This window comes from Coregonus clupeaformis, chromosome 11, assembly GCF_020615455.1.
Source record: "Coregonus clupeaformis isolate EN_2021a chromosome 11, ASM2061545v1, whole genome shotgun sequence".
In the NCBI taxonomy this organism is placed as follows: domain Eukaryota; kingdom Metazoa; phylum Chordata; class Actinopteri; order Salmoniformes; family Salmonidae; genus Coregonus; species Coregonus clupeaformis.
This window is the reverse complement of record NC_059202.1, coordinates 9,752,311-9,765,568: the sequence shown is the minus strand read 5'-3', so window position 1 is coordinate 9,765,568 and position 13,258 is coordinate 9,752,311. Positions and strand designations below refer to the sequence as shown.

General features: G+C 40.3%; 1 protein-coding gene and 1 long non-coding RNA gene across 2 annotated transcripts in view; both read left to right on the top strand.

The window, feature by feature from the left end:
- The first annotated feature begins 268 nt into the window (after positions 1-268).
- LOC121576395 (low-density lipoprotein receptor class A domain-containing protein 3-like) overlaps positions 269-13,258 on the top strand; it is a 136,604-nt gene continuing 123,614 nt past the window's right edge. The window contains exon 1 of the mRNA XM_041889495.1: positions 269-576. Coding sequence (XP_041745429.1) covers positions 522-576 — 55 coding nt within the window. The 5' untranslated portion in view covers positions 269-521. The remainder of the gene's footprint in view (positions 577-13,258) is intronic.
- Positions 4,985-6,374, top strand: LOC123491960. Its single transcript, XR_006661546.1, has 2 exons — positions 4,985-5,412; positions 5,637-6,374. It is a non-coding gene; the product is annotated as an uncharacterized LOC123491960 (long non-coding RNA).

Sequence of the window (13,258 nt, the reverse complement as noted above, 5' to 3'; positions counted from 1 at the left end):
AGTCTACAGAGATTTAATCTCACAAACCAAAAGTCTAAAGTTACTGAGATTTAATCTCACAAACCAATAAATTATGTATAAAGGACGAATAATTAACTATTTTCAAACTTTTGGGATAAACAGATGCCTGGCTATATCTCATGTTCTGTGATCAAGAGCTCATGTGAGTGCCTGCCTTCGAGGCACATACATGGTCCTACTCCCAACCGACCTTTAGTCTTCTGTAGCAGCCACAAGTCTCCGCCTCTCAGACGGCGCTAACCCGATCCCCACCCAGTGATCCCCACTCATTCCAAGTCCCCTGCCACCACCCCTCAAGCCCCTACCACCGCCAGCCTCTTCCTCCCCAGCCCTGATTCCGACAACTCTGTCCCTGTGAGAATCCACCTCTTCACGCAAGCCATTTTCTATCTTTGTACCGAATAGAAAAAAGGAGAAAGGAGCGAACCGGATAAGTTTTATATTGCCCCGATTGTTGGCCCGCGGCGGGGTGGAAAAAGGGCAGGCCGAAAAAAGACTATATGATGTGGATCTGGTACATCTTGCTTGGTTCGGGGACGGGCTCAAACTCGGTTGGTAAGTTTTTTTTTTTTAATACGTATCTTTTCGTATTCAAGCTTTTTCTTCTGTCGGCGCTTCTAACAGTGCGGCTGTGGCTGCTCTGGAACGGAAAGAACAAGCATGCTTTCGCAACAGATTTAACAATAACGATATATCCTATTCGCCACTTTTGTGTCCACAATATGGTTGTTGTCACAATGTTACACAATTGCAATATAACCAGCGCTAACTTCAAGCCGAGCTGGGGCAAAGTATGTGCAACCAACAGGCTGCGAAATAGATTTAGTTCAGCTACGTCCCGTTGTTTTACTTTTGCAAACCCGAAAGCAGCGGGCTATTCTCAAGTTCCCGTTATTTTCTTGCTTTGTGTAGGTTATGTTTCCCTGGACATTGCATTGCATGTCAGTTTATGTCGTTAAACGTTTGGCAGCCATGTGTAGGGCTATATTGCCTTATACTGTATGTTTGTGTGTAAGTATGCTATGTGAAGTGTGAGAGGTGAATCAGAGGGAGAGGAGTCAGAGGACGCAGGGTAGTTATGACCTGAGGTTGTTGACAGGGAACGTTGACAAGTCAATCTGTTCTCCTGCCCCGCCATGGCAGCTGGGGGGCCGAGTGGGGACATGGATGGAAGCCTACTCTGCCTCCATGTACACTTCTATCAGACTGTGCAGCAGGCAGTAAGTAGTACAGCATTACATTACCAGGATATGATTTTATCTGCTTTCAGTATGGCTACATGAAGTTGTGGCCTACCATGTATGCCAATATAATTATTGTAAGTACATGTAACCAGAGCCCTATATTGAGAGGAACTAGCCTACACAGAAAAACTGTAGTAACAGTATTGTATTTATAGTTACATGGTAGATTGTTTTTCTTTCGATAAAGTCCAGTGTAGGCTCTAGTGTGATGACTACTACCAAGTTGCATAGACCGATCAACTTCCATCCTACACAGTTTGAATAAAGACAGACAGGTGAGAGTTGATTTGTTGTGCAAAACACATTCAGCCACTCTGTGAGGGCAATGGGAGTTCAAAAGATGATGCCTTTTTATTATTCAAACACATGTATCAGATTTAGAGGCTACATCAGAGTACAGAGTTGACTTGTCTGTCACAATTACAGATTTGTCACTTTAAAATGTATGCTAAACAAAAACCATTGATTTAAAAGTTTAACAAACCATTCAACGCTGTGAACAAGGACTACTTTGAATAATCTACACAGAAAATGTCACAAAACACATTTACTGGAAGAACTGTGCAGATGCAAAGTTTGGTAACAGTATTACGGAAAATCGCTCTTAGTTTCTAATGCGACCACGTTTTCCAAAAATTAAGATTCAAAGATGTCTGCAGGAAGAATGGGGTGTCTGCTATGACATGAAAACTTGAGTTTGACATTTTTTATATTGGTTATTGAACTACAGTAGGTGAGGACACTAAATAATACATTAATTGCACTCTAATGGTGACAAACGGTGCCCACAAACTGTTAGGGCCTACATAAAGCTGTCCCAACATCTTACCACTGCTACATCTGGCTATCAGCGGAGCCTTGTCTAGCAGCGAAACAGTTGATTCAGCCTCATTTACTGCCTTTTAAAAAAACATAGCTGATATGGCTGACTTGCTTAAACAAATGTGGTTTATAATGACAATTGAGATGTACAAACTATGGCATAAGGGGACGACAAGAGGATAAGAGGCAATCCGTAATTTCGATTAAGACATTAATGAGCGAGCTAGGACGGACGTAGTCAATATAACTATTTGTTTAGCACTTTTGAAATGTACAGTGACAGAAATCAGAACATGGGCTGTTCTTACAGTGTTCTCCCTGTACACCAAGTCAGAACCGTAGGATAAATAAAGGGAGCATATAAGCAGACAATGAAAGCTCTTACAATATTCTATGATTAGCCTATAACCTGTTTTAGAGAAATGTACATGTACACCCCCAAGTCAGAACAGTAGGCGAAATAAAGAGGGGTAAATAGACCAAATTATTAGGGTGAGGCACATGGGCTACTAACATCTTACAACACAACATACACTTAGTATTACTTTCTTAGTTACAGTATACATATCTCGCTGGCATATTACATCATTTATGCAGCAGCATACAATACATTTTTGGACTCACCTTGTTGTGCTGTGCTCACTTGAACAGGAAGGTGGCGCGGCGGTCCTTCGTGGACAAATTACGTCATCAAAGACAGAGAAAGAGGCCGGATTTACAATTCCGAGTTGGATGACTGTTCAAAATGTATTTTCCCAGTCGGAGCTCGTTTATTCCCGACTTCCCAGTTGCAATGCTTGCAGTTAGCCACTGTCACCGATTCCTTCCAAACCACTCATTGTTGAATTTGCGATTTCCAACTTGTTCTGTAATGTTTATGTCCAATGGCCGATGAGCACCGATACGTTTTATCTATAATTTCTCTTCATTATTTATCTTTGTATGACAAGGATTAAAAAGGATTTGCCAGTAGATTGTCAACTTGATTCATGATGATGACTGCTAGCTAAGATTTTGAAAGTAGGATGTTGACATGATCAGACCAATCAAAGGAATGTACATATGATGTGATTTGACGTAATTTTATCTGTGGCCAATGACCTTGAGCCTTCTTGGAAGGGCACTTCTAATGTAACTCTATGGCAGCAACCAAGGGGCTTGAATTTTCTAAGTCTACCCTTGGACTTGGCGGTGACGTAGTGTCCCCATGAGTGACAGAACACTGAGCCAATCACGGCGCAACCCTCCGTATTTTCTGCTGGCTTGCCCCACCACCACAGAAAGCACTGAGCTAGGCTGAAACACCTGCGTTTTGGAGCTACCTTACTCAACGAAAAAAAAAAAAAGTGTGTGTATGTATGCAGCTTTATTAACTCAATGATATATATATTTTTTACATTGTTTGCAAACTGATATGTGACACGTAGTAATGCTAAAATAACATGCTAAAAATGTGGGGCTCAAAACCGGTAGGGCTCTGCCCCACCTGCCCTGAATGACCACTGATTATACTGTACTCTACTCTAGTGTGCTCTACTGTACTTTACTGAACTCTACTGTACTGTACCTTCCTGTACTATACTGTACAGGTTCTAACTAGGGATGCACGATATATCGTAAGCTTATCGGAATCGGCCGATATTAGCTAAAAATGCCAACATCGGCATCGGCTCTATGTATAGTTTAACGCCGATGTGCAAAACCGATGTCAAAGCTGACGTGCATACCTGTATAACGTAGGTAGATTACGTAATAACCCCACGAAAAATACAGCGCTACACGTGCAATACAGCATTCCTAACCTAGCCCACAATGTCTGCTGTGTGGATCTATTTTGAAGTTTCAAAGGAAGATATATAGCCATATGCAACGTTTGTGCTGCTATTATTTCCAGAGGAGGGGAGAAAGTGAAATCTTTCAATACCACAAACCCCCAGACATTCAGCGACTACTTAGATCAAAAGCAGAAAAAAACTAAGCGCACACTTCCAACAACTAAACAAGTTCAAGTCGATCCGTAATTTGAAAGAGTAAGAAAACAACTCAAAGGTGAAATCCATTAACGCCAAGATAATGGAATTCATTGCCCTTGACAACCAACCGTTCTCTGTCGTGGATGATGTTGGCATTCGCCGACTGGTCGAGCACCTCGAGCCCCGGTACACACTACCAAGTAGGCGCTATTTTTCAGATGTTGCCCTACCGGAGTTACACAGTATTGTTGAAACGCACATCCATGAGCTACTTGCTAAGGGCGTCACTGCTATTAGCTTCATGACTGACATTTGGACCAGCGATGTCAGCCCCATGAGCATGCAGAGTCTGACAGCACAGTGGGTCGACAAGGATTTCGTACTGAGGAAAGCCGTATTGCATGCTCAAGAATGTGCTGGTTCTCATACTGCTGATGCCATTTCAATGGCATTTGAGAACATGTTTGAAACTTGGAAAATCCCCAAGAACAAAGTGCACGCTGTGCTACGTGATAATGCACGTAACATGACAAAGGCTTTGGAAGAATGCGGAGTCGCCAGTTTTCCATGCATGGCACACTCGCTGCAACTTGCTGTGCATGACAGTGTTTTGGCCCAACGCAGCATATCTGACACAGTGGCAACAGGTAGGAAGATAGTGAGTCATTTTAAACACTCACAGCTAGCATACAGCCGCCTGCAAGCAATACAGGAGCAGCTTGGAGTGAAAACGAAAAGGCTTAAGCAAGACATTTCCACCAGATGGAACAGTACTTTTTACATGATGGAGAGCCTGCTGGAACAAAAACGAGTGCTTGGCGTGTACACAGCCGACTATGAGTTACCTGCAACAATCAGTACAAACCAGTGGACTCTCATTGAAAACATGAACACACTCCTAGCTTCTTTCGAACAACTGACTCAAGAAATAAGCTCATCAACTGCGTCTGCAGCAGACGTGAGACCCTTGGTCATGGCATTGAAACGCCTGCTCAACAAAACTGCAGACAGACCGTAGGGTTAAAACTTGCAAAAGTAGTCTACTAGAGGCTGTGAACAAGCGATTTGGTGGCATTCTTTCTGAGCCTCTTTACTGTGTCGCCACCATGCTCGATGCTAGGTACAAGGACCGCTACATCGATGCAGACAAGAAACAGGGTTTACGTGAAATGTTACAGACACAGCTGGACAAGATGGAAACGGACACAGTGACAGTGCGCACCGAGGAAGAGGAACCACGACAGAAGAGGCTACGGACAGACAGAGCTGAAACTTCACTGCTTGACATGTATGATGACATCCTGGTTGAGAATGGAACGACTGAAGAAATAAACAACCAAACAGCACAGCAAGTAAGTGAAATAAATAGGTTTTGATGATGTTTTACTGGTAATGGGGACATACGTAAATGCCAACAAAATAACTTTTTGGTCAGTGTGTGTGTGTGCATCTCTGTGAGAGAGAGACGCATTGTATTTTCATTTTCTGTTACTACATCGGCCAACATTTGCCAAAGTTGATCTATGCCTAATGATCCTTTGGAATGCAATAATAATGCAATATGTTGTATTTGCAGATACTAGTATACCTGACAGAACCTACTATTCCCAGGAATGAAGATGCACTTGGATACTGGAGAAGTAACAAGCACCGTTTCCCATCCTAGCTAAAGCTGCGTGCAAGTATCTTGGTGCTCCCTGTACTAGTGTGGACAGTGAGCACCTTTTCAGTGCAGCTTCACACATTGTAGACGAAAAAATAAACAGACTCTCTTGTGACAAAGCTGAGCAGGTTCTCTTTGTGAAGAAAAACCTCCCCCAAATGTTACATTTGTAAATGGGCAGTCATATTCTAACTCGGCCATCTAGAGACACTGGATTTTTTTTTCTCACTAAGCCCAATGGCTTTTCTGTTGTTTATTCATGGCTGGTATAGGTCAATATTTTCATTTAATTTAAAACAAAGCAGTTTTGTTATTTTGTTAATTTTTTTAATTTCCTAAATGAAAGATGAGATGTGTTGTAAGTTTGCTCGCATTTTACTAGTCAAGTCAGTTGAGCACATTTTAAAAGTTTAAGTTTATGACATAGCCTAGAGACAGTCGTTTTTTCAAACATTTAAAGCTAAAATGATTAACTGCATTTTTGTTTAAAACAATATTTTTTTTCAAAGCATTTTTAAGTTTCTCCATACAGTCAAGATTGGATAGTAAGAAGAGCCACCAACAACTTAACCATCTTTGTAATGTGGGGCAGCTAAAATATTTGTGCCATGAATATCTGTTGTGCAATAAAATACATTCATGGATTTGTCATTTTTCTCATTTACAAGTTATTAAACAATCTGTTCCTAACTGAACAAATGAACATATTACACTTTGTTTCAACTATTTAACTGTACTAGAATGCTTAAAAGGCCGCTAAAATTTTTTATATCGGTTATCGGTGTCTGGTTTTTTGGCAAGGAAAATATTGGATAACGGTATCGGCCAAAACTTTGATATCGGTGCATCCCTAGTTCTAACGATGAACTTAGTCTTAAGATGCTTTTTGGAAACCGGGCCCTTTACTGTTCTCTACTGTGCTCTACTGTACTGCACTGTGCTTTCCAAACTTGTGAAACATAGACATCTATAATTGGTTCATATTTGGTCTGGCCGCACGTGCCCAACTGTGGTTTGTGATGTCGGTAATTCCGTTATCGATTTGGTAACAGAATTAAGAGTTTTAATCACTTAATAATTCATAAACAAACTTGATATCAGTAAAAACACTAACTAATTGATAAGTCTACCTTTACTTGTTACTTATGTGAATGTTCATTATTCTCCCTCATGAGGGAGAGAAATTAGAAATAAATATCTTAAAAATATGTAGGTTTACAAGGTCATGTTTAAAAACATTTTTTTTTTACAGAAGGCAAATAAGTTCTCCAAAACTAAAGATGTGTTGATATTAGTTGGCAGGGATCTTTACTTCAACATTATTATGTTTTTATATGTGTCTAATACCTTTTAAGACTTTGCTTATTCCTAATCTTTTGGATAAAAAAAATATATATATATATATATATATATATATATATATATATATATATATATATATATATATATATATATATATATATATTTATATATTATATATATGCCTTAATTAAAATAAATAATTAGACTCTTAGCTTTCATTTGACACCCAATATGAACGTCACATGTTGGTGCTCATGCGTCCTTTTAGATGAAAATGCCCAGACCCAAATAATTTTGCTGCGTAGCCTACTACCTGTCAGTTTGTGAGACACATATGCTTTTAAAAATGAATATAGTTTTCGATGCATGTTTGTGCTCTATTTAATTCTGACAACTAATTCCTAGCCATCTGCTATTCTGCTACTCATTATACATTTTGGAATGGGGGAAAGTTTTTTAGCTGACACACCATTGTCTTGATGTCTTTCTCAGTAACTCTCATTTCACATTTGTTTGGCACTTGTGAAACTGGTATAAAACACAGTCTCAGTCTCAGTGTTGCAGTACAGTATGTAGGCCTATATTACTTTAGTTGGTAATATCTTAAACAGTGGTAAATCCATACATATGACACATGCATTAAATGTGTTAAAGTTATAAGTTTTAGTAGATTTAGAGGGCTGTCAAACTTTAGGCCTCCACCCTGCGACCGACCCATTTTGGTCTGACCGATCAAGGTCACCCAGACCTGATCTCACTCACTCACACACACACACACACACAGCTGGCTATTAATAACAAAGTGAAACCGAGCAAATTAAACATGCACATGCATTGTAAATCTATCTTTCCAAAATGGACTCCAGGTCTGTCTGTTTGTGCTCTGCAGAGGCCATTTAATGTGTCTTCCTCCCCTTGTGACTCTGTGTTCAATGGTGCCCTGTTCTGTCGGATTGGGTTGTAAGGAATTCCCGTTATAATGAACCATATCAATCACAACAGACCTGGCTGGAATACCGTTGGAATAACTTATCTGTGTGTGTGTGTGCATGCGTGCGTGCGTGTGCCAGTGTGTGTGTGTATTTGTGGTCTTTTGCAGGCTTGTCCCTGAAGTGAGGTAGTGACAGAATGGCCCAAAAAAAGTTTATTAGTCATTAGCACTATAGAATAGTGGTGTTCCACCCTCTTCTCATTGAACACCCATGTGAATCATCAAAGTTCCACCTGACCATGTCTCGCCTGTCAAAATAAATGCATAATGAAGTGATAATGCTAGCGTAGCAAATACAATGAGGTAAAGTATTTGGACAGTGACAGTTGTTTTGGCTCTGTACTCAGCGTTTTGGATTTGTAATGATACAATGACTATGAGTGCTGACTGTCAACTTTAATTTGGGTATTTTAATCCATATCATGTGAACCGTTTAGAAAAGACAGCAGTTTTTTAGGGAACCAGTAATATTTTGACAAATGTGCTTATGTGTATTAAAGTAGTCTAAAGTTGAGTATTTAATCCCATATTCCTAGCACACAACGACTACATCAAGCTTTTGACTCTACAAACTTGTTGGATGCATTTGCAGTTGGTTTTGGTTGTTTCAGATTATTTTGTGCCCAATAGAAATGAATAGTAAATAATGTATTGTGTCATTTTAGAGTCACTTTTATTGTAAATAAGAATAGAATATGTTTCTAAACACTTCTACCTTAATGTGGATGGTACCATGATTACGGATAATCATTAATTAATCGTGAATAATGATGAGTGATAATGTTACAGAGGCATAAATATCATAACCCCCCCAAAAATGCTAACCCCCGCTGTTATTGGCAATGGTGAGAGGTTATCATGTCTTGGGGGTATGATCTTTGTGCCTCTGTAACTTTCTCACTCATTATTCATTCAGGATTATCCGTAATTATGGTAGCATCCACATTAATGTAGAAGTGTTAAGAAACATATTTCATTCTTATTTCCAATAAAAGTGACTCCAAAATTGCACAATACATTATTTACCATTCGTTGATATTGGGAACAAAATAATCTGGAACACAACCAAAACCAACTGCAAATGCATCCAACAAGTTTGTGGTCACAAGCTTGATGTAGTCATTGCTTGCTAGGAATATGGGACCAAATACTAAACCTTTAACTACTTTAATACACAAACTGTATAAGTGAATTTGTCCAAAAACGTTTGGTTCCTTAAAATGGGGGCACTATGTACAAAGCGTGCTGTAATTTCTAAACCAGAGTTTCCCAAACTCGGTCCTCGGGACTCCAAGGGGTTTTAGTTTTTGCCCTAGCACTACACAGCTGATTCAAATAATCAACTAATCATCAAGCTTTGATAATTTGAATCAGCTGTGTAGTGTTAGGGAAAAAACTAAAACGTGCACCCCTTGGGGTCCCGAGGACCGAGTTTGGGAAACACTGTTCTAAATGTTTCACCCGATATGGATGAAAATACTTTCAAATTAAATCTGACAGTCTGTACTTTAACCTCATAGTCATTGTATAATTTCAGTACAGAGCCAAAACAACCAAAAATGTGTCACTGTCCAAATACTTTTGGACCTCACTGTATGTCAGACCTTATTGTCTTGCAGAGTCCTTATGGCCTGATACTGCACACACACACACACACACACACACACACACACACACACACACATATATGCTATCACTTATATCTATCAGACATAGATACTTAGTATTTAGTATTTTTTTTAGGATCCCCATTAGCTGTTGCCAAGGCATCAGCTACTCTTCCTGGGGTCCAAACAAGGATATTATTTACTCAATGACTATCTCCTATATCTGCCGTCCTTACTCAGATTTGTTAATGTATTTACTGTGAAGCAGCGCGCTACAAATAACAGCAATGGCAATGTGAGGAAACAAAGAGACATAATCATGACCCGATATCTCCTTAATCAAGATTAATGTGTTCCATTACAGTCTCCATAGTACTTCACACTGCAAGACACAGGGGGTCGGATGTTTTCATTCAGAACCACCGTCGGATGCCACAATCATTTCTCACCTGGTGAGACTCCGAGTCGAGGAGCAGAACCATGTTGTGTACTGTTTACTTTTGGTTGATATTGTGCTCCTGGGTTGTTCTGTTGTCAGGGGAAGGGTGGTCAGTGGCTAGCCCTGTGTGTGTGTGTCCACGCATAAACGTCTGTGACTGAATGTGTGTCTCTACAGTATGTGCATACTATATATGCATGTGTGAGTATGCCTGTGTGTGTTTTCAGTTCAGTTGATATGCTCCCAATCATAGTCCCACTGTGTCCCTTGGATTAGGCCTGCCTTGTGTTTGATGGAGTTAGTGCCATTTCCCAGAGTTGTTAAACAAAGCCACATGACTGGAGTCACCTTTCAGACCTCCCCAGCACAGCACCACACTTTCAACTCAATACCAGTGCTGTGTTTTGAACATCTATCCCTGTTACAGACCTGGGCCAGACTACTACAGACAGAATTCAGTTGAAGCAGATATGAGAATTTCCCACGCTGTGCTTTCAAAAGTGCAGACAAATCCTCTATCGGCAATCATTGCATTCCTGAATAAAATACTACATGTAGTGGGATGAATTAGACCAATTGTTTGTTATTCGTTCTGTATTTTCATTTAATTTGTATGGGATAAATAAATGGTTGATGTGATTCTGTCTGTCTTTACCTGAGATGTAGCATCTCCTTCCATCCAAACTGAGCTCTGCTCTGTGATCTATTAATCATGCTGCTTCATGTTTCATGGAGCTGATCTATCTGGAGATGTATGGATTGGAGGGGAAACAAAAGAAGAGAGAAAAGCAACGCAGAGAGGTAAAAAAAAAAGTTGTCCAGAGAACTCATTAGAAATTGATTGCTGATCGATACAAAGTGCTTTGCTATTCCATGAAAGGCTCAGTCTGATCATTGTCGTCTATCAATCATATCTACATCCCTGGAGCCAAGATTAAACCTTTGACTGGTTGGATGGTTTTATACATCGATAGCTAAGAATCTTCTCTGACATAGTTTATGAATTTCAAAGACCCTGTACTGCTATCTTTGGTGGGCAAAAGTTTGTAATCCTGGTGGGATATTTGAATAAGGGATATTCATAACATATGCCTTGTTTTCTCTACGTCTCACCATGGTCTGGCCTAGAATGTGCTGTATGCTCTTCCCCTTGGAGTTTAACATTGATGCAGTCACTTCAGGTCTTCATTCAAATGGCATCTCACAAGTTTAAACTTTAAAACTTTAATATGAGATATAGGCCTTAGTCTGGTAGTTAGGTCCCGGGGATAAATCTGTTTTGTTTTGGGAGTTTTTAAAGGAGACTCTTGTCTGGTTGGCAGTAATTGACTCCACACACTGGCACGCACGAACACACATACAAAAACACACACCCAGCTGTAAACCAAAGGCAAGGAGTAGCATCAGAGAAGCATAGGAAATGTTACTTATTTTTTAACTTATTTATCCAAATGCCGTCTTTTAGAATAAAATGACAGTGCCATGTGGAGTGAGTACATGGCAGTGTTTCATGTCACTGCAGGGCTGTCTCCTGGCAACCCATTAACCCATCATCGCCACAGAAACAAGGAAGCCTGAGGAGGTTGGAGATTCCATTCCCCTCAGTCTGGCCGGGGTGGGGGTGGATATAACTTGGTATCTCCCATGGATAACCAAATCTACAGATTGTTTGTGAAGCCTACAACATACCATTACCTCTTCTTTCCCTCTCTCTGTAGGGTTTCTTCTTTTCTCTCTTGTTGTTCGTGTTGTGTGTAGGAAAAGGCCATTATGACCCTGTGTTGTCCTCCTGCCTTAGAGGGAGTTTGGCTGCTGCCTGCCAGACAGCTGGGTCCCCTGCTGTCCCTGCGATCAGGAGTCATTTGCTCTGTTGTGTCACACAGCGTGGCACCACGCACACTGACAGCAATCCCATCATCCCTCTGAGACTGGCTCACAGGGTGTTATTTGCTGTTGTGTACTATCTGTTTTATACCATTGATTGTGTCCTTATGTGCTGACTGAGTGTAGTTCACTGGATAAGAGCATCTACTACATTACTGTTATGATAGTGTTTGGGCTACACTAAACTTTAGTATGGATGTATTGGCAAAGTGCATGGTTTGTAGTTATATTCATGGCTATATTCGTGTGGTTGCTGTGGAGAGCTGAACTCCACACATTAGCTTTGGACAGTCATGCCATTATTATCTCATATGATGCTCTAAATATGCAATCTAGGGCTGTTCCCGACAAAAAAATATCTTGGTCGGCTGAGAGTCGTCTATTCTTTCGACCAATTGATTGGTCGAAATTTTAAAACATGTATTTTTCCATATATAGACACCCTATGTTTGAACAAAATCATCTATATGTAGGCTACTGAGCTTGTCTGATGCTTTAAGCACACACAAATTACTAAAGAGGGAGCCAGAGATCAATATAGCCTAACCAAAACAAAACTGTTCCCGACCTAACCCACCTCCTCCCGCTGCCCGCTGCTGCTGGCCTTGCAGAGGGATGACTGAAAAAAATGCAGAAGGGCAAAGTACAAATGTAGTCCAACACTGAGCAAGACAAACTCTCAGCCTCAGTGTAGAGCAAAAACTCAGCACTGTTAACTGGAGCAAGTAGAACAGCTAAGTCTGCAAACATTCACAATTTCACACTCTAAGACATCTCAATTCTGATTTGGAGTTTCACATATTATTATTTTTTTAGCAAAGGCCAACAAATAAGAACATTGCAGCCCTCAGGTAGAAAATATCCTGATAAAAATAAATATCCTATACATCACATTGGCTACATATGGGCTGACTGCAAGGAACTTGAAACATTGTATCAACTATTAACTTCTCGTGCTAGCAAACTTTGTTTAAAATATTCTGGGCCCTCAGGCCAGTGAGCTCCGGACAGACAGACAGACACAGCTGTAGGCTATTTGCGCAAGGGATAAGAGGTAATCAGGTAAAAATTACTTTGGGAAGCTCTACAGTGATGGTGAGTTAAGAAAATCAGAAATAGTATCATATCCCCAAATGGACACATTTATAAGCCTACATTTGCGTGCAGGCCAGGTAGCCTAGGCCTACTTCTATGCATAATCAGGTGCATGTCCATTTACTCAATATTGACAGGAGTGCTCCAAACAAAAGACAATGAATACATTTGACAACTCGTAAATGGAATGAAATAAACCCCCCCAAAAAATCCACAA